The sequence below is a fragment of the Nicotiana tabacum genome, chromosome 3 (genome assembly GCF_000715075.1).
Source record: "Nicotiana tabacum cultivar K326 chromosome 3, ASM71507v2, whole genome shotgun sequence".
Taxonomy (NCBI): Eukaryota; Viridiplantae; Streptophyta; class Magnoliopsida; order Solanales; family Solanaceae; genus Nicotiana; species Nicotiana tabacum.
Genome location: NC_134082.1, coordinates 95,655,778 through 95,678,157, shown reverse-complemented (window position 1 = coordinate 95,678,157; position 22,380 = coordinate 95,655,778). Strand labels below are relative to the sequence as shown.

General features: G+C 36.5%; 2 protein-coding genes and 2 long non-coding RNA genes across 6 annotated transcripts; 3 read left to right on the top strand and 1 right to left on the bottom strand.

The window, feature by feature from the left end:
* The first annotated feature begins 731 nt into the window (after positions 1-731).
* On the top strand, positions 732-4,809 carry LOC107806096 (uncharacterized). Of its 3 annotated transcripts, none has more exons than XM_075249655.1 (9): positions 732-1,081; positions 1,191-1,640; positions 2,193-2,564; positions 2,849-2,907; positions 3,000-3,074; positions 3,647-3,749; positions 3,843-3,902; positions 4,050-4,160; positions 4,442-4,809. In XM_075249655.1, exons 1-9 carry the CDS (start codon positions 1,013-1,015, stop codon positions 4,667-4,669), a joined length of 1,527 nt encoding a protein of 508 aa, XP_075105756.1. In that variant the 5' UTR covers positions 732-1,012; the 3' UTR covers positions 4,670-4,809. The 3 variants fall into 3 exon arrangements, with proteins under 3 accessions (XP_075105756.1, XP_016485693.1, XP_016485694.1); XM_016630207.2 differs by having other exon boundaries at positions 769-1,081; positions 3,840-3,902; XM_016630208.2 differs by having other exon boundaries at positions 782-1,081; positions 2,196-2,564; positions 3,840-3,902.
* A 570-nt stretch (positions 4,810-5,379) lies between these two features.
* On the bottom strand, positions 5,380-6,929 carry LOC107806095 (uncharacterized). The gene is made up of 2 exons (XR_012707665.1): positions 6,079-6,929; positions 5,380-5,915 (listed from the first exon to the last, which is right to left on the bottom strand). It is a non-coding gene; the product is annotated as an uncharacterized LOC107806095 (long non-coding RNA).
* A 7,834-nt stretch (positions 6,930-14,763) lies between these two features.
* On the top strand, positions 14,764-16,086 carry LOC142176696 (uncharacterized). The gene is made up of 3 exons (XM_075244857.1): positions 14,764-15,203; positions 15,441-15,615; positions 15,703-16,086. The coding sequence occupies exons 1-3, from the start codon at positions 14,764-14,766 to the stop codon at positions 16,084-16,086; spliced, it is 999 nt and encodes a 332-aa protein (XP_075100958.1).
* A 694-nt stretch (positions 16,087-16,780) lies between these two features.
* On the top strand, positions 16,781-18,454 carry LOC142174899 (uncharacterized). The gene is made up of 3 exons (XR_012703979.1): positions 16,781-16,967; positions 17,322-17,378; positions 18,227-18,454. It is a non-coding gene; the product is annotated as an uncharacterized LOC142174899 (long non-coding RNA).
* The last annotated feature ends 3,926 nt before the right edge of the window (positions 18,455-22,380 follow it).

Here is a 22,380-nt window from a genome sequence, read left to right as displayed (position 1 = left end):
TTGACCAGCAAATGGCTGAACTGTCTCGATTTATGAAAGCACAAAATTAGAATGTTGTTAGCATGTGAAGGAATAGCATTTTAACTGTAGCAATTGATAATTATGGCCTTTGCTTGGGTCCAGCTCTTTGATATTGCTCTTTCACTCTTGGTAAATTTCAAATGGTATCCTAAGGCCTAAGCTAAGCAGCTAACAGCTGGTGGTTCAGCCCTATTGCGAGTGACATGAAAATCTCCTGCCTAATTTCTCAAATAAAATTTTTATGTAAAGAAGCACGTTTTGGGAAACAAAAAATAAACACTAATGAGACACAAAATTGGTGTTTTTGATACACAAACGGTGATCCCATGTCAAATCACTTGCAAGAAAATGTTTGAAAATTTTCTTGGAGGAGTACTCAAAGCATCACCTTACATTTTCTTCTACTTGCTCTATCGTACGAATAGAGCGTCGCTCCTTTAAGATGATGATTAAAAATCTACCTAAACCATGAAGCATTGTTACTCCTTCGCTAAGTACTATATTTGGATTATCTACAAATGATCCAAAATATATATTCGTTAAGATGTAACATTCAGAGAAGCAAATTGTGGGACAACATTAATCGGAAAATCATCTGTCACTTGCAGTTTCTCAAAACAGTCGAACACTTTGAAGTATGATCAAGTTCAAAAGTTGGGCCCTACGTCTTCAGCTGAAAAAAGACCTAAGCTTTCTGACTTGGTCAAGCAAGCACAACTTCTTTTTTCCTCGACTTTTTCTTTCCCTACCCTACCAGCTAGCAGGGTCCCCTACCTTTAAACAACGTTCCTTTTTACACTTTTTTTTTCTATTTGAATTTCAAATTTAAATGCTTAGATCCATACAGAGAGTAAACAGAAATTACACGCCAATAAAAAATTTAAGGGAGAAAAACAAAAACGGCAGTACAATAATCCTAGTAATTTTTTCTGGTAACATTCTGGTACTGTTCCAGGTTTCCTAAGTTTGTTTTGTAGCTTGTCGTCTTAGAATGGGAGATTCAGCTTGTCTTATGCATGCCTTCTCTTACGCTTCTGCCATACCCAATGAAGCTAAACAGGTACTTTTCCTCTGCTTCTTTCAATACTTAAAAACACACACACACACACACAGTTTCTTGCTTTCTTCATAGCTTTCCTTTGAAAGGTTCTTCTTTGTTGTAAATACAGGGGAACCGGATGCATGCTCTAGGGGAGTCCATTTCTTTTGGGAGATTTACGAATGAATCATTGGCATGGGAAAAATGGTCGACGTTCTCTCACAAACGCTACGTGGAGGAAGCAGAGAGGTATGCACAACCAGGTTCTGTTGCCCAAAAGAAAGCTTTCTTTGAAGCTCATTTCAAGAGAATTGCTGCCCAAAAGGCTGCTGCTGCTGCTGCTTTGCTTGAACAATCCAATACTACTCCCTCCTCTAACACTACTAAACAAGACCTCGATGCAGAAATTACACCAAATACTTTAATAGCAGAAAATGCTGCTCCATTGCAGGGTCCTTTAACTCCTGTTGCTCCAGAGAAAGAACTAACAAATGGTATCATGCGTGAGAACAAAGAAACAATTTCGGGATCAGAGCTTAGTGAAACGTCTCATACGGATAAACCTTTGCTCAAGGCGAAGGTAAATATGAATTACAAATCTCTCTGTGTTGTTTTCACTTGAATTAATGTAGTTTCTTGTATTTTTATAAGTTTATGTACCTATTGACCTGACTAATCCAAATTCACACTGCATCGAGCTCATTAAAGAGGCAAGCGCTCCCTACCCGGAGTTTCTCTATTCTCATGGCTCTCGAGTTTTAGCCCTCTAATTAAGGGTGGAGGGATCTTATCCATCCCACCACACCCCTTATAAGTGGTGTTGTTGTTACATTTATATGTGTAAAGACTCGAAACTTGCGTAGTTTGGTTACTAACTTGTTTGTGTGATCAGATGTTGAGAATCTCTAGTTTTACAGAAGCTTAATTTGCCTTACAAGTGACAAATTATTTACTTAGTACTTACTTGAATGAAATGGCTTCTAATAGGGAGGAAAGATATATAATATTCATCTAGACGACTCCAACAAAGTTGAGATTGAGACTTAGTTGATTAATGGATGGATTGATTAAAATTGACTGATTGATCTATATGCTAGTAGTATATGGAAACTGATTTTCATCATTGATTCAGCAGAGTTCCAGCTCTAAGCAAGACGATGATGATGTTACATGTGTTACGAGCAAGAAAAGATCAGCTTTTTCATCATTCAAATCATCCGTTCACTCAATAAAAACCAAATTCCCATCTTCACCATCTAGGCATAACATTCCTCCTCATGTCAATAAAGAAAACAATTTCACTCCATTCACAGATAATCAAACATCAGTCTTGAAGAATGAAAAGAGATCAACCTCAAATTCCTTAAGCAAATTGATGAATTTCACCCCGGCCAAAGAGCCAGATAAGGTGCCTCCTCCCCTTCCTTCCACCCTCAAGAAGGAAAGTTCAAAGGTTGTTCCCAATGCCGTTAAGAAGTGTGCAACTCCTCTCAGGACTCCTGTGGTACTCACTTTCATCTGTTTATTTATCTCTCATTTACTACTAATCCTGGTAATGATTGGATTTAAGTTATATAAACTGACAATGTAATTTTTTTTTAACATTACTTGTGTAGTTTAACTTGTGATAGCATCTAAAGGAGTACTATCTTTATCAGGTTTACAATTAATGTTTTATCAAAGAGATTTACCTATAAATTGCCTTATAAGTGACTTGATTATGCAAGAATAAACTTAATCTCAAATTTTACCGGAATTGTTTAAGATTTCTTCGTGTTTCACCTGCAGACAACTTCAGACGGTGCATCGGAACGTCCCATGACAACCCCATCTTCAGAAAATAGAAGGTATATAATTACCATATTAAGACAGTATGAGCTTTCTGGCTACAAAAACATTCCATGAAATTCATGCTGTTTTTCTAATTTCAAATTTACAGGATGACAACACCAATACATCCAACAGCTTCAGGAAGTCAAACAGCCGGTCCTAAATGGAATATTTTATCAGCTGTGTAAGTATCTTTGAAATAATAAGCTTGGGTTTAAGGACAGTAGATAACTATATGTAGATTAAATAAGACGACAAATCTTGGTAGAAGGGCGTTGAATTGACATGTTAAAACCGCTAATAGAAAATTCCAGTAATCATAGACACACATTACCATTATAGGATTCCTTTCATTTTTAAATTCAAGTGGATGAAAGATATAACAACATATGTTGGTATTCAAATGATTTTCTTGGAAAGCTTTACTTCAGAAAAAAAAAAGAAAAATTATCTGAGTATTCTTTTTACTAGAAGTTTGGGTTGAAGGGCAGTTGATTCTACTGTAGTATAGTTCTATATTCAGAAAGGCAAAGTCTTGTTAATAAGCGAGTGGAAATTAAGACTACACAATCAAATGATTGTTTATCGTGCATGGGATCGATATATCAAATAAGAAATGGTGCATAAATCCATTATACACCAGGTGTGTGGAAAAAGCCTTCTATGGGCATGAATCCAAGTTGAATTATAGAGATTATAAGATTCTGTCATTTGGTTGCACCACTGAATATCTCTCACCTTAGTATTTTTGTTCAGTTGTCCCAAGTCTTTCACAGCGTGCCGTAACAAACTACAGTCACCCTCTTTATCCACTCCCTTTCTGCTGAGGACAGAAGAAAGAGCTGCAAGAAGGAAACAGGTAAGGACATGTTTTGGCATCTTCAGATCAGGATTATCTCCTTGCATTTCTTAAATCCAATCCCATCTTACGCCTATTATTTTGCTTCAGAAGCTTGAGGAGAAATTCAATGCAAAGGAGGTACAGAAAGTTCAGCTACAAACTAAATTCAAGGTTCTTCCTGAGCTTCCTTATTGGCTTGTGCAATTTTTCTTCCTTTATTGTCTTCATAACCACTTAACTCTTTAATGTGCCTTGCCATGACTTCTTCAGTTGCAAAGCAAATTAACTTGATATGAATGAATGCCCTTTTGCCTGCAGGAGAAAGCTGAAATGGAGATAAGGAAACTTCGGCAAAGCTTTTGTTTCAGAGCTCGTCCCCTGCCTAAGTTTTACAAGGAAAGAGAAACAACAAAAAATTACACAAAAAAGGTAATACCATAATCGTTTATATTATTTCCAATTCAGATATTCCTAAAAACCCACTTTTATCCCCATTGTCAAAACATGTCGTGATTCATGGTCATAATGAATTTAACTAGATCAACCAATTGTTTTCTTTTTCTAATAGTCTAAATTCTAAGCAATGAACTAATGGTCATAATCAACATTTTTCTCCACAAGTACTTTCTGAATTCATATCTTGTATAGTTCTGGTTTTATCCATGCTCTTCCCTCTGGGACAGTGGTTCATATGGTTTTTTTTGGTGCAGACTCCAGTAAAACGTTCTCAGTCACCAAAACCTGGAACAAAGCCCAGTAAAAGCACAATGGCATCGCAACCGCCTTCTACATATTCGACCAAGAAGCGATCTTACAAGAATTCAGGAAAGAAGAATAGCTCAAAACCTTTAAATTCTCAAACCTTGCCAATGGTAGTGTCTCATGATCAGAATGCATCCCCAAATATTCAACATCAATTTGGAGTCTCCCCCAATTGAATGTTCAGAGATGTATGATGTATGTCATCACATAATCTTATAGAAGCAACTCGTATGTATATCTTGTGTTAAAGCTATCTATATGCAAGGGATCCCTGTTCTTTGTTTTATGAAGAGTTGAATCCTGGTGTTTAGGCTAAGTTTTCCGGGGTGAGCCATTGTTCCATATGGTATATGCTTTTTTACATCATAAAGTAAAATTCTACAAAGTTTCAGGGTGAAGTTCAAACCAGATCAATTTAAGCATCAGAGAGAAATGCATGCCTAAAATATCAAACTTATGCTGCAGTAACTGGTCTTTCAAATTTTTCTTTTTTTCTTACACAATGTTGAATTATTTCTTTTAAGCGTGAACTGATGCAACCAGATCATATTTTTTCAATCTAGTGCCTAATCCATGTACCACCCTGGGAATCAAATCAGATGATGAGTATATATAGTCCATTGTCTGCTAGCAACTCTCTGAAGGTGTAGCACATGACAAGAAAGAATACAGGCAAAGGCCTTCGCAATTTGTAATGAAAAGGCTGCAGTGTGTTTCTCAACCGAACTGCTTCATCTTATGCTACATAAGACAAAGACGTTTATATATAACTACAGCATAGTCCTGCTTTATTATTTATCACATGAACATGCTCGAGCATGTCAAGTAACTCAAGCTATACATGATATCTGATACGAAGAAGTACTGTTTTACTTACACAGCAAAATCAATTTCAACATAAAAGAATCAAGGTACAACAATTTATTCGACAGTTAATACATTAGCCCAAGCCAAGGACTATGATCACATTTCTTCCACCAAACACCAATCTCCATCTTCTTCAATCCCTTCCCACACAGCTCCCACGTTATAAAAACTCATTCTTTCGTCATCACAGTTATCTAGCTCCTCAATTTCTACTATAACTGGCGAGCAATCAGATCAACAACCAGTTGTGGTTGCCTTTAAGCAACATTATCAGCACCATGGTAAAATTCATCATCATCAAAATCCATGTACTCACTAGCCAAATGGTCCAATATGCTAGTAGCTGATAACCCAAAAAAGGTCAAGCCAGGCCAAGAAACAATGTCACAACCCCTCAGTTTTTGCGTCCCCTTGGCCTTTCCAGCAGTGTGTATATGACAACATGTGCACTTAGACCTACCACACTTGCCTGTGAGCTTTGAATGGTTGGAGGGCTTTGTTGATACCTTTGTGAACAACCCAGCCGTGGGAGGGGAATTCAACTTGTTAACATCCCTACAAAGGCGAATCCAGAATATAGAGTCAGTGGATTCAGAATGAGTGAGATGATCTCGCTATATATCTAAATGTTTTAACAATTGTAAATATCACTCGAGCTGAAAGCAACGAGTTCAATTTGAAACCATAAATATGCCTAGATAGATCCGATTCTAAATACCTGGAGTTGGGCTTGGGGTTCCAATTGAAGCTCAAATTTTTGTGTGAGCTCTCTCTTTTACGGTAGGTCCGAACCAGACCGTGTTGGCGACCCTCTCTCTTCATCCTTGGCTATGTTAGTGTGAGCTCAGATAGTTGATTGGATTAAGAAAAGATTGAAGATAGTTATATAGAGGAGTAGAATTGGATGCATTTGGATTTGAAGGGTGACATATACTTGGGAAGCAAGGCAAGGTTTATTCATTATATTAGTCAACTTCTGCATATTGATTATTGTCTTGACATCTTGTACGTGCTTTCCAAGTCTATAAGAAATGTAAAACCGACTACACCTCAGTTAGTGCTATAAATCATTCTTTTGAACGGATCTTTCCTCTTTACTCATTAAACTAAGCTTAATAGTTGCCAAATCTCAAGAAAACTTGAGACTCATCGTAGCATAATTTACAAATTAATCAATTAACCTTACTTTTTTCTTTGGGAGCATATAGACTGTGACATTTTTGTACGGTCATTTTCTTCTATTCTTAGGTGTAGGAAATCATTTTCTCTGCAAAAGTAGATTAGGAAAAGGACGGAAGCAAGTATGGAACATTTTGTGGGCGTTTGGACATAAGAATGGTAAATTTCCGGAAAAAAGTGAAAAAAAAATTGAGGTGAAAATGGTACTTGAAAATTAGAGTTTGTATTTCGACATGAATATAATTTTGTGTTGTTTTGAATTTTTGTGACTGATTTAAGTGAAAATTTTGAAAAACGATTTTTTGAAGTTTTTTAAATTTTCGAAAATTTTTAAAATTCATCTTCAAGTGAAAATTGAAAATTGTGTAGTAAAACACTAATTTCGAAAAAAGTAATAATTTATCAAAAAAAAAAAGTAAAAATAATTTCATGCCGAGCTCTTAGTTGTTCCAAGTCTTGAAGAACTCACCCATACACGTGATAGAAATCCTCTCTAGGGACAGGGATGACTGGTTGACTAAGTCATTCCTGATGGGGTTCATCCATGAGCCTATATATATTACTTGGCTATTACTCATTCTTGGGGACCAAGTTTTGGAATGTGTGGAGGAGTCTGTAGAATACTTTGAGCCCATAGATCTTTTGCCTTATAAAAGGAGAGCTTTCTCACTTCTTCAGATACACCAACAAAAAGAAAAAGAAAGATATATATTAATACTGTGAGAAAATAGATAAATAAAAAAAAATTACATCATTTGATATAATTTGTGTCTTGACATGTTGGTTATGAGTCTAATTTTGCTCTATGAGGTCAAAGGCACAAACCTCAATTAGCACGTCCTTTTTGGCTTCAGAACCTTTAGCCTGTTTGGCCAAGCTTCTTAAGAGGCCAAAAGTATTTTTTTTTTCCAAAGCACTTTTTTTTTCCTAACTTGATGTGTTTGGCCAAACTTTTTTGGGGGAAAGAAGTACTTTTGGGAAGAAGCAGAACAAGTTTTTGAGAAACAGAAAAAAGTAGCTTCTTCCCAAAAGCAGAAGCAAAATTAGTTTTGTCTTTTCTTCTTACCTAAAATACCCTTAACAAAATATAATATATACCAAAATAACCGTTAAACCTATTACTTAGGATATTAATGTATAAGTATTTCTTCTTATTTTTAGTATAGCTTTCTAATATATAATGACATTAGGGGTGAATGCTTTTATATTTGTTGAATGAATTTTAATATATTTAACTTATATTAAAAGAATTAAGTACTTTTTAATTTTATTTTCATATTTTACTTAAATAAAATAAAATAAATTAATTATTGCTTGTATAACATATTTTTGAGATTATTTATTTACTTATAATATTAACTATTAAGTAAATCTATTCATGTCCTTATTCATATATTGTTAACTAAAAGCACTTTCTGAAAATCTTGGTCAAACACAAATTATTGCTCAGAAGAGCTTTTCAGAGTGATTATCCAAACACAAATTACTTCTCTCCAAAAGTACTTTTTTCAAAAGCACTTTTGAAAAAAGCACTTTTTTCAAAAGTATTTTTGAAAAAAGCACTTCTCAAAATAAGCTGATTTCTCTAGCTTGGCCAAACAGGCTATAAGACTACTTCTTATCTAGAAGTATGATAATTAAAGTTATTATTCCAGTTCTTCTATAAATTTTGACACCGCTTACAAAAATTTCTGCGTACGCCCCTGCTCCTCTAGAATACTTTGAGCCCACTGCTCTTTTGTCTTATAAAACTAGGGCATTCTCTCAATTGTAACCACACCACCAAAGTGAGAAAGAAAGAGTGAGGCATAACAAACAAGGTATACGAAAATAGTTTGTAAGGAAATAGAGTGTGATTGATATTGTAGTAAGTCGGGAATATTAAAAAATGGTTATTTCTTTTGAGTGTTGTAGTGGTCTTTATATTATTTTACTCGGACCTATAAAGTGTAAAATTCCTTAATTACTATAGTGATATCAGTTGCTCCTTTCGAGGTCGTAATTTTTTCTCTTATTCAGAAAGGTTTTCCACGTAAAAATCTTGATGTCGTTGTTACTCTTTTATTCTTGTTGATTACCGTATCTCGCTGATACGTTATTATTCTACTTTTTGTTACACCTTGTGTATTCGGCGTTATCATGCTGTAAATAGGATAATTCGGTAGGAAGATAATTTCTATGAGATATTTAAATGATGCGATGGTTATACGTTAAGATTGGAAGTCATTTGAGTTGTGATTAAAAATTCGACAAAGATCGCGCGCAAGTTACGGGTTTAAATTTCACTGGAATTTGGATAAAATGTTGATGACCTTTTCTCTCAATATACTGGGAGTTATGGTGTGTTCTACCTACCGAATCGAAGGTCTATGAGTCTAGTTTCCAACGCAACAAACCGTTCGTTAATACGACTTCGGAGTAGAGAGATATTAACATTTTCGTACAGGGGTGCACACTGTTACGGGAACAGTGTGCCTAGTCGGGTTTAGTCAAAATTTCTTTATTTAAGTCAATTTTTAAAACAGAACCCCTGCGTTTTATCCTCTCCAAAACAGAACCAAAAACCTAGGGATTTCCTCTCAAACTTCTCCCATCCATCTAGCCAAGCATAACAACAATTTAGTCATCCTCAAGATGGAGAACACCATGGTAGCTTCGGAATCGTGAATTCTTCGGTGTTTCACTTTTCATAGCAAGACTTCGTCTTGTAATTTCGAATTTTGAGTAATTCTGGTCACATAAGGTATGATTTAACTTCCTCTTTGATCTTGTAAACTTCTACCGTAAGAATTCTTAAGAAATAGTTGAAACCTCTATAGAAATATTCTTGATTTTTTTTAGAAACCTCTCTTAATATGGCTTGATTGTTGGGGCTGTTCTATATGATTTTATTGTGTTGTTTGGATCTGTGAAGACATGGATGGAATTCTGTTGATGAGGAGATGTAATAAAGTAAAATTTGGTGGTGTGTTGGGGGGAAATTAATCTACAAAAGAGTCTACAAATTCATGGCCACAAGTTGTTCGCGTAAATGTCTAAATGAAGAATTATTCAAGCTATGAGCTTGAATTTGATTTTGAATGGTTTGTATTATGTAGGAAATCATTCCTAAGGCTTTTGAGGTCTTGGAAACAGTATATAACTCCATCGACAAGGTATGTAGGGCTTTCGCTATACTTTTCGGCATGACTAGAATTCGAATAAACGTTTATCGAATTTTCTCGTCGGATTCGAGTTATTTCACCTCCAACTTATAAAGATGCTTAGACCTGATCTTTTCTCATAGATTGCTTACTCTAGAGGATATCTATGAATTCTCGGATTTCCTTGTTCCTTGCTTAAAAAGAACTAGAGCCTTTTACTCGTTCTCCTTTCGACGTTCATATAAATCATGAATAAGTAACATTTACTTCAAAGGTACTCATAATACACAACTCTCATGTTCTTAGTACTTGTTGGCTCGTAGTTGAAAATTAAATATTTTTAGCCACAACCATGATAGTCGGGGAAGAATGATGATAGGCCACTTCGACTCTTCTTAGAATACGTCTTTTAAGGTTGGTTTCGCATTGCACCTATATAATTTATGATCTAGTATATGTATGTATTTACTTTCATTACCGAGCCGCATTATAGACGGCCGGGTATGACACATATTGTGTAACCACTGATCAGTTGGGATTACCGAGCTTCACGTGGCCGGGTACGATTCTACCGAGCCTTTATTATGGCCGTGTATGTTATGGATATTATAGCCCCACAGAGGGATTTATTATTATATAATGTGATATATTATAAGTAGCGATAGTGAACGACGGTGTCACGAGCATACATTTATATCCATGTTGAATTTTAGTTTCCTACCGAGGCTAGTTTCAGAATTTAAATTATCTCTATGTCTCTTCTCTTGTTAATTACATTTTTCATGTTACACTTGTCGCCCTACATATTCAGTACATATTTCGTACTAACGCATTTTTATGCGCTGTGTTCATGCCCACAGGTTCGAATAGACAGAGTGGTGTGCCTCCTCAGTAGGACCCCCAGGATCAGCGTTGGGTTTCGCACTCCACTTCTTCGGAGTTGCTGACTTTGAGTCCATAGGTACTATTACAGATGTATATGTGTGGTTTTGGGCATGTCGGGGGCTTTGTCCCGCCCTGTTGAGATTGTCTTACACTCTTAGAGGCTTGCAGACTAGCGGTCATTGTATATATATATATTTTTCGTATCGCCCTATCGGCCTTCTGGATAGCTGTTATACTGTTGTTACAGCCTTGTTGGCCTAGTTTATATATATATATATATATATATATATATATATATATATATATATATATATATATATATATATATATATATATATGTCGTGTTGGGCTCTTCTACCTGCAGGTTATTATATTTCGGATCATATCTCATGGTTGGTTCGCTCGGGCCTTCGGGCATCGGGTGCCAGCCACACCTCACAAGGTTGGGGTGTGACAAACTTGGTATCAGAGCAGGTCAGTCCTAGGGAGTCTACAAGCCGTGTCTAGTAGAGTATTGTTTATGGTGTGTTGTGCACCACACTTATAAACATGAGGCTATTGGGCATTTAGGATTATTACTTTCTTCTTGATCTAGATCGTGCAATAGAGCCTAATCATAAGTGTTCATTCCTAATTCTCTTTTTTGTTTACCTTCTCAGTGATGCCTAACACTAGGAGACGACAAGTGGCTATGAAATTTATTCAGAGGTTGGACGAGGAGGCGGGAGAGGGCACAAGTCAGGTGCCACCTGCTAATGTAGATCAACATGAGCCACAGAATGAGGCTGATTCTCAGGCTTCCGGGGCAGTACCCCCACCACCCCCGGAAGGGCGTAGAGGAGCTAACATACCTCCAGTCCCTCTCCCAGTTGTTCCTGATCAGGACCTAGACATGCGGAGTGCTGTACAATTGCTGACTCGAATAGTGGCCTCCCAGGCCCAACACCAGACCTTCGGTATTGCTGATAGGTCCGTGAGTGCGAGAGTTCGAGACTTTATCAACTTGGATCCTCCAGTATTTACAGGGGTTGATCCTAATGCTGACCCACAGGATTTTCTGGATCTTATGCAACAGACCTTACAAATTATAGATGCCACGGATGTTGAGTCAGTGGAGTTTACTTCTTATAGACTATGTGATGTTGCTGTGACATGGTATGAGACTTGGAAGCAAACTCGGGGGCCTAATGTGCCACCAGTGATATGGAAGGAGTTCTCTGAGGCATTTTTACAGCAATATTTGCCAATCGAGCTTCGAAGAGCCCGACGAGATAGGTTCTTACACTTAGAACAGGGTAATATGAGCGTTCGGGAATATAGCATGCAGTTCAACTCTTTGGCTAGGTATGCTCCTACGATTGTTGCTGATATGAGTGATCGGGTACACCAGTTTGTTAGTGGTTTGGGGGCAACACTTGATAAATGAGTGCACTACAGCTTCTCTAAACCAAGGAATGGATATTGCCCGTATTCAAGCATATGCACAGGGTCTAGAGGATCGCAAGAGGCAACAACGAGCCAATCGAGAGCATGATAGAGGGCAGCAGAAGAGGGCGCGGTTCGCAGGTAACATAGGGGAGTTTCGAGGTGGATTTAGGCCATAGTTTCCCCGACGTCAGTCTTATCCGGCAGCCAGTGCACCGCCACAGTTTCAGGGACAGCGCCAGGATCGGACCACTTATTCTGGTCCAGGTCAGAGTTCACGGACCCCAGGTCCACAGTTTAGAGGCGAGTTCAGTCAGATGAGGCCTCAGTTTCCTAGATGTGATCGATGTGGCTGAAATCATTTTGGACCATGTCGCCAGGGTTCTGATGCATGTTATACATGTGGACAACCAGGTCATATTATGAGACATTGTCCGATGACAGGTGGAGGGGGTATGGCTCAGCCGACGGCATCTGCAGGGGCTTCTTCTTCTTCGGTACGTCCTCCTAGACAGAGTATGCAGACATCAGCTGGCAGGGGTAGGGGAAGATTTGGAGCTTCTGGTTCAGGAGGTCAGCAAAATCGCATATATGCTTTATCGAGTCGTCAGGATTTAGAGTCATCTCCGGACGTGGTTATAGGTATACTATCCGTCTTTTCTATCGATATGTATGCCTTGATAGATCCTGGTTCTACATTGTCGTATATCTCCCCCTTCGTTGCTAGTAAATGGGATAGAGAGCCTGAATTGTTGCAACAGTCCTTTGAGGTATCTACGCCAATGGGTGAGTCTGTTGTAGTTAGACGGGTATATCGAAGTTGTGACGTGAAGATTCATGACCGCCATACGTTAGCAGATTTGCATGAGCTAGAAATGGTCGATTTTGATATCATTATGGGTATGGATTGGTTGGCTTCTTGTTATGCCAATGTAGATTGCTGGACAAAGATTGTTCGTTTTAATTTTCCAAGTGAGCCTATTATTGAATGGAAAGGTGATGTTGCAACGCCTAAGGGAAAGTTTATTTCTTACCTTAAAGCTCGAAGGATGATTTTGAAAGGGTACATCTATCATTTGGTACGAGTGCATGATATGGAGGTGAAATCTCCAACCCTTCAATCGGTTCCCGTCGTGAATGAATTTCTTGATGTATTTCCTGATGAACTTCCTGGTCTTCCTCCAGAAAGAGAAATCGACTTTGCTATTGATATGCTTCCAGATACTCAACCAATATCTATTCCTCTATACAGAATGGCTCCTGCTGAGTTAAAAGAATTGAAAGCCCAGTTGAAGGATCTTTTGAATAAGGGCTTTATCAGGCCCAGCACATCTCCCTGGGGTGCACCAGTGTTGTTTGTTCGTAAGAAGGATGGTTCGTTAAGAATGTGTATTGACTATCGCCAGCTCAACAAAGTGACTATCAAGAACAAGTACCCTTTACCCAGAATTGATGATTTGTTTGATCAGTTGCAAGGTGCCAAATATTTCTCAAAGATTGACCTTCGATCCGGCTATCACCAATTGCGAGTTAAGGAGAGAGATATTCCGAAAACGGCTTTCCGGACTAGATATGGCCATTATGAATTTCTTGTGATGTCTTTCGGTCTTACTAATGTGCCAGCAGCTTTTATGGATTTAATGAATCGGGTTTTCAAGCCATTTCTAGATATATTTGTAATTGTTTTCATTGATGATATTCTGGTATATTCTCAATCAGAAGCAGAACATGAGGATCATTTGCGTGTGGTGTTGCAGACTTTGAAAAATCAGAAATTATATGCTAAATTCTCCAAATGTGAATTTTGGTTGAATTCAGTGGCTTTCCTTGGGCATATCGTTTCCGATAAAGGTATTAAGGTACATGGTCAGAAAATTGAAGCAGTACAAAACTGGCCTAGACCTACAACTCCTACGGAAGTTCATAGTTTCTTGGGCTTAGCTGGTTATTATCGGAGATTTGTTGAGAACTTCTCTTCTATTGCTGCTCCCATGACAAAATTGACACACAAAGCCGTTAAGTTCCAATGGTCTGATGCATGTGAAAAGAGCTTTCATGAGTTGAAGAAACGCTTAACATCAGCACCTGTTCTAGCACTTCCGGAAGGATCTGAAGGTTATGTGGTATATTGTGATGCATCCAGGGTTGGATTGGGATGTGTTCTAATGCAGCATGGAAAAGTTATTGCATATGCTTCGAGGCAGTTGCGGAAGCACGAATACAATTATCCGACTCACGATATTGAGTTAGCAGCCGTTATATTTTCCTTAAAAATATGGCGTCATTATCTTTATGGTGTTCATGTGGATATCTATACAGATCACAAAAGTTTACAATATATATTTAAGCAGAAAGACTTGAACTTGAGACAAAGAAGATGGTTTGAATTGCTGAAGGACTATGATGTGGATATTTTGTACCATCCGGGCAAAGCGAATGTGGTAGCTGATGCATTGAGTCGTAAATCCATGGGCAGCTTGAAGCATGTAGAAGCTGGGAAATTAGAAATGACTAAAGAGATATATCAATTGGCTAACCTGAGTGTACGGCTACATGATACAGGTGACCAGCGTGTAGTAGTCCAAAATATTGCGGGGTCATCACTGGTAGCTGAGGTAGAAATGCGTTAATTTGAGGATCCGGAGTTAGTCAAAATTAAAGAGAGTATCCCTTTTCAGAAGAAGCAGTTGTTCGAGCAATCTGATGATGGAATTCTAAAATATAAAGGCCGATGGTGTGTACCTAATGTTGGGGAGCTTCGTAAGCAAATTATGACAGAGATGCACCAGTCTCAGTACTCAGTTCATCCTGGTTCAACCAAAATGTATCATGATCTTCGTCAGCTATACTGGTGGAATGGCATGAAGAAAGATATAGCCACATTTGTGGCTCAGTGTCCCAACTGCCAGCAGGTTAAAGCTGAACACCAGAAACCTGGAGGGCTACTTCAAAATATTGAGATTCCAGCTTGGAAATGGGAATCGATTAATATGGATTTCATTACAGGATTGCCCTATTCTCGCCGTAAGTTCAATTCTATTTGGGTCATTGTGGATAGGCTGACGAAATCAGCTCACTTTCTCCCAGTTAGGACCACCTATTCAGCTGAAGACTATGCGAGCCTGTATATCAAGGAAATAGTTCGGCTACATGGAGTTCCGTTTTCTATTATATCTGACAGAGGTGCCCAATTTACAGCTAATTTCTGGAGGTCTTTTCAAGAAGGTTTGGGTACTCTTGTTAACCTTAGTACAACATTTCATCCGCAGACCGACGGACAAGCTGAACGCACTATTCAGACACTTGAAGATATGTTGCGAGCCTGTGTCTTAGACTTCAAGGGAAGTTGGGAAGATCATTTACCGCTTATTGAGTTTGCCTACAATAACAGTTATCATGCCGGTATTCAGATGGCACCTTATGAGGCACTATATGGGAGGAAATGCAGATCTCCTATTGGCTGGTTTGATGTTGGTGAGACAAAGTTGCTAGGACCTGAATTGGTACAGCAAGCTGTAGAAAAGGTAAAGTTGATTCAGGAAAGGTTGCGTACAGCTCAAAGTCGACAGAAATCATATTCAGATAACCGACGTCGAGACTTGGAATTTGCTGTGGGAGACTGGGTATTCTTGAAAGTGTCGCCTATGAAGGGTGTAATGAGATTTGGTAAGAAAGGAAAACTCAGCCCTAGATATGTTGGGCCATATCAGATTGTTCAGAGAATTGGGCGAGTAGCCTACAAACTTGACCTGCCACCAGAATTAGAAGCAATCCATCCGGTATTTCACATTTCCATGCTTCGGAAATTCTTAGGTGATCCTTCTTGCATCAGCCCTATCGAGGATATTGAAGTTTCCGAGAACTTGTCATATGAAGAAATACCTATTGCCATTCTTGACCGTCAAATCCGTAAGCTACGGACTAAAGAGGTAGCCTCAGTAAAAGTACTTTGGAGGAGCAATAATGTAGAGGAAATGACATGGGAGGCCGAGGAGGACATGAAGTCCAGATACCCTCATTTATTTGAGTCTTCAGGTGATATGCCTGAGACAAACATGGCAGGTGTTGCACATATATCAACCAGTGACAGTTAAGGTAATTAAGTTATGGCTAACCTTCTTATTATCATTATTGTATAAGTAAATGGTCGGGTGAGGCCAAGTTGATGTTATTATTATGATGTGTAGCCCTGTGTGGCCTTAGATATGTATGTTTGGGCTGATGGCAGGTTTTGGATATTCATATTTATAGGGGAAACTCTGGCGAATTTTTTTTTTTAAAAAAAAATTCAGAAGTTAGGTTAACCGTTAACATTCGAGGACGAATGTTCTTAAGGAGGGGAGAATGTTACACCTTGTGTATTCGGCGTTATCATGCTGTAAATGGGATAATTCGGTAGGAAGATAATTTATATGAGATATTTAAATGATGCGATAGTTATACTTTAAGATTGGAAGTCATTTGAGTTGTGATTAAAAATTCGACAAAGATCGCGCGCAAGTACAGGTTTAAATTTCACTAGAATTTGGATAAAATGTTGATGAGCTTTTCTCTCAATATACTGGGAGTTATGGTGTGTTCTACCTACAGAATCGAATGTCTATGAGTCTAGTTTCCAACACAATAAACCGTTTGTTAATACGACTTCGGAGTAGAGAGATATTAACATTTTCGTACAGGGGTGCACACTGTTACTGGAACAGTGTGCCTAGTCGGGTTTAGTCAAAATTTCTTTATTTAAGTCAATTTTTAAAACAGAACCCCTGCGTTTTATCCTCTCCAAACAGAACCAAAAACCTAGGGATTTCCTCTCAAACTTCTCCCATCCATCTAGCCAAGCATAACAACAATTTAGTCATCCTCAAGATGGAGAACACCATGGTAGCTTCGGAATCGTGAATTCTTCGGTGTTTCACTTTTCATAGCAAGACTCCGTCTTGTAATTTCGAATTTTGAGTAATTCTGGTCACATAAGGTATGATTTAACTTCCTCTTTGATCTTGTAAACTTCTACCGTAAGAATTCTTAAGAAATAGTTGAAACCTCTATAGAAATATTCTTGATTTTTTTAGAAACCTCTCTTAATATGGCTTGATTGTTGGGGCTGTTCTATATGATTTTATTGTGTTGTTTGGATCTGTGAAGACATGGATGGAATTCTGTTGATGAGGAGATGTAGTAAAGTAAAATTTGGTGGTGTGTTGGGGGGAAATTAATCTACAAAAGAGTCTACAAATTCATGGCCACAAGTTGTTCGCGTAAATGTCTAAATGAAGAATTATTCAAGCTATGAGCTTGAATTTGATTTTGAATGGTTTGTATTATGTAGGAAATCATTCCTAAGGCTTTTGAGGTCTTGGAAACAGTATATAACTCCATCGACAAGGTATGTAGGGCTTTCACTATACTTTTCGGCATGACTAGAATTCGAATAAACGTTTATCGAATTGTCTCGTCGGATTCGAGTTATTTCACCTCCAACTTATAAAGATGCTTAGACCTGATCTTTTCTCATATATTGCTTACTCTAGAGGATATCTATGAATTCTCGGATTTCCTTGTTCCTTGCTTAAAAAGAACTAGAGCCTTTTACTCGTTCTCCTTTCGACGTTCATATAAATCATGAATAAGTAACATTTACTTCAAAGGTACTCATAATACACAACTCTCATGTTCTTAGTACTTGTTGGCTCGTAGTTGAAAATTAAATATTTTTAGCCACAACCATGATAGTCGGGGAAGAATGATGATAGGCCACTTCGACTCTTCTTAGAATACGTCTTTTAAGGTTGGTTTCGCATTGCACCTATATAATTTATGATCTAGTATATGTATGTATTTACTTTCATTACCGAGCCGCATTATAGATGGCCGGGTATGACACATATTGTGTAACCACTGATCAGTTGGGATTACCGAGCTTCACGTGGCCGGGTACGATTCTACCGAGCCTTTATTATGGCCGGGTATGTTATGGATATTATAGCCCCACAGAGGGATTTATTATTATATAATGTGATATATTATAAGTAGCGATAGTGAACGACGGTGTCACGAGCATACATTTATATCCATGTTGAATTTTAGTTTCCTACCGAGGCTAGTTTCAGAATTTAAATTATCTCTATGTCTCTTCTCTTGTTAATTACATTTTTCATGTTACACTTGTCGCCCTACATATTCAGTACATATTTCGTACTGACGCATTTTTATGCGCTGTGTTCATGCCCACAGGTTCGAATAGACAGAGTGGTGTGCCTCCTCAGTAGGACCCCCAGGATCAGCGTTGGGTTTCGCACTCCACTTCTTCGGAGTTGCTGACTTTGAGTCCATAGGTACTATTACAGATGTATATGTGTGGTTTTGGGCATGTCGGGGGCTTTGTCCCGCCCTGTTGAGATTGTCTTACACTCTTAGAGGCTTGCAGACTAGCGGTCATTGTATATATATATATTTTTCGTATCGCCCTATCGGCCTTATGGCTTCTGGATAGCTGTTATACTGTTGTTACAGCCTTGTTGGCCTAGTTTATATATATATATCGTGTTGGGCTCTTCTACCTGCAGGTTATTATATTTCGGATCATATCTCATGGTTGGTTCGCTCGGGCCTTCGGGCATCAGGTGCCAGCCACACCTCACAAGGTTGGAGTGTGACACTTTTATTGCTATATTATTTCTATGAAGGGTTTATTCCCAACAATTCCGTGCATACATCTCTATCTTGAGTTTGAAAAACAATAGTAATGTCGTTCTTCTACCTAAAGGATATTAACAACAGGTAGCTACTCATAATAAATAGATTTGGCAACTTGAAAAATAAAGCAATTAATATGTACAACATGTTAAAATATACCAATAGTATAAAATATTTTTTACACTATTAGTATATATCATTTAGTGTGCATGAGTAGTGGTGGCAACATAGATTATAAAAACAACTATCCATTCATATTATCCACTAGAAAATGTGTTGGATAATAAACTTTTTAAAAATTGGTCAAATAAGGATAAGATTCATATTATCCACTTAACCAATGGATAAATTAATGAGTTTAACTTTTATATTTGCAAAAACCCAAATTGAGGATTCCTCAAGTTTGAGAGATTAGAATTTTTTTTCAAAAATAATCATATTCAAGAAGTCATGAATAATATGAATATCTATATTATTTGTTGATTAACTCATTTTCTATTTGTTTTCAACCAGCTCATATCTGATCCCCTCTTGTTTGCCACCCCTATTCATTAGCAATAGAAGTTCTTTCTCTTTCCCTATTTTTGTGTTCGACGTACGCCAACATCAACGACCTAGTTATGTACTGCTGTATGCAACACTAATAAGACAGACGCAAAATCTTCAAGTGATATTATTCTTGGGTATCCACATGTTTTGAGTTCCAAAGTACTTTGTAATATCTACACACACAACTATGGACATGGAAAAGGAATCATATCCAAATATGATCTCAACCAAAATCTTCATCGATGCCACAAGTGGGTTCATGAGTTCTGTATTCAGATTCTACTAGACATTTTGGTACTTGCCAAATCTTAATCAAGATTTCTTAATACTGAAGTTAAATATAAGATTGATTATTTTTTGGATTTAAGCCATATTTGTAATGATTTTTTACACCATCACTGTATCTAGCATATTATAATTGGTTACTTACTGTTTATTCACATCAATGTTTATAGTAGATTTACCTACAATATTTTTTAGGATATGTAATTGTGTAAATATTTTTTAACCATCAGTGCATATAACTTCAGCTCTTATATTAAACTCGAGTTCATTACATAAATGGTCACTCAACTATCCGAAATTATCTAGTAAAGCCATCTTTCTTTCGTTTGTAACAGGAAAGTCACTTAACTATGCCTATAGCACTAAGAAGGTCCCTCAACCAGATTTCTCAAACTTTTGATTGTCAAATACCTATTATTACCCTCTAAATTATCTAACTTTTATCTTCTTCTTCTTCTTCTTCATCTTCTTCTTTTATTTTATACTTTTTTAATAGTATGATTTTTTCTCTTTTTAATTTACATTATGGAGTACCTATAGAACAAATAAATTTTATTTATAAAATAAAATAAAAATAGTTTTTTAGCATATATAATGTCGTAAAAATAATATAATTAAGCGTAATTTTCAAGATTATATAATGCATATTATAAAAATATATTTATTTTATTTAATTATTTTTTATATTACGTGCATGAAATATATATATTATAATTTTTTTCGTTCATTCTCAATTATGTAAATAAATTTTTGAGTTTTTGTTGTTAATATCAAAACTATTATTACGAACAAATTGTTCTAATTAATTTTTCTTACTATGCTCAATATTTTATTATTCCAACATTATATATGCTTAAATACTATTTTTACTTTTAAATTTATAAATAAAATTTATTTATTCTATAGTTAAGTCCATAATCTAATTAAAAGAGACAAAATATAATATTATAAAGTTAAAAAAAATAAAAAGAAGACAAAAGTTGATAATTTAGAGGGTAAAAGAAGTATTTAGCAATCAAAAGTTTGAGAAATCTAGTTGAGTGACCTTCTGAGTACTATAAGTATAGTTAAGTGACTTTGCTATTATAAACGAAAGAACGTTGACTTTAGTAAATAATTTCAGATAGTTGAGTGACCATTTGAGTAACTGACTCTATCAAACTCATGCTAGCTTCAAAGGAAAAAAGGGAACTTCAATGTGTGCTTCAATTTATTTACAATTTTTCATTTTATGAAAATGAAGCAATTTTGTATAAATACTTTCTCGATTTCAATATTTACTATTTCTTTTTTTTGGACATCATCTCATTTTTATAGAATTTTCAAATTCGGCGTTTTATCAAATTAACTTTTCAAAAAATGAGAATTTTTTTGCACTGTCAATATTCTAATATACTTCGTATTCAGCCAATATATTCATATCAAGTATGTGGTGGTTTCCTGTTGGAAGAGAAAGAGCGAGCGATTTATAAATTTGCGAGCGCTTGTTTCCGCATGCGGCTTTCTTCCCAACATGGGAAGATACCTCTGCATTATCGAATCACACCGAATTTTCTAAAAGACAAGATTAAATAATCCAAGGCATTTTATTTGTTAGAGCCACCCAAGCCAACAACCCTCCCCCTTCCCACCCTTTTCACCTCGAGAACCAAATGATATCACAAGGCAAACAAGTAACGACAAAAAATTGTGCCTGTTTCTACGTAAAATATACGTATTTAAATTATATACATCGGTAATGCATGAAAAAGATTATACTATTAGAGTATTTTAATCTATACCTATATCTATCTATCTATGCTACTATAAAAATAGGAACCCTATAAATAAAAAGTCAAATTACTTAAATGCCCTTCAAAATTAACTAAATTTTCTACTCTTCAAAAATATAAGGCCAAATACATAGACAGATAATTAAACTTGGCCCAATTTTTCATTTTGGCACTTTAACTCAGCTTTGTTCCATTTTGGCCCTCTAACCCCATTTTTTTGTTCCAATTTGACACAAAAGCTTACTTTCCATGTGTGATTTGCCTCACCCTTGTACGCGCGTGAGAGCCATTTTTAAGCCAAATTTCATACTCCCAACATAGACACGGATCCAGAATTTAAATCCTATTGATTTAATTTTAATATTTTTAACATTGAACCCATTATATTGTTAAAGTTATTGGGTTATATCTATTTTTTTACAATTTTAATGAATTTTTACATACAAATTTTTTACTCCGCGTCGAAAGTTATAGATTCAGTTGAACCCGTAGTTATTACTGAAAATATATATATAAAAATATTTTTTCCACGGGAGGGGGGGGGGGCAGAAAAAACGAAAATAATAATAATTTGAAATTACAAAAAAATAAAAATAAATTGCGGGGGGTGGGGGCAATGGGGTGGGGTGGGGTTAGCAGCTGCGGTATTTGTCCGCGCTGCATTTTTACCTGGGATAAAAGTTTTTGTATTAAAGTGGAACAAAAGAACCCATTATATTTTTAAATGTTATGGGTTTATATCTATTTTTTTTTACAATTTTAATGAATTTTTACATACAAACTTTTACTCTGTGTCGAAAGTTATGGGTTCAGTTGAACCCGTAGTTATTATTGAAAATATATATAAAAATATTTTTTCCCCGGGATGTGGGCAGAAAAAACGAAAAAAATAATAATTTGAAATTATAAAAAAGAAAGTAAATTTTTTTTTGCGGGGTGGGAGGTAGCAGCTGGGTATTTGCACACGCTACATTTTTACCTGGGAGAAAAAAGTTTGTGTCAAAGTGGAATAAAAGAAATGGGGTTGGAGGGCCAAAATGGAACAAGACTGAGTTAAAGTGCCAAAATGAAAAATTGGGCCAAGTT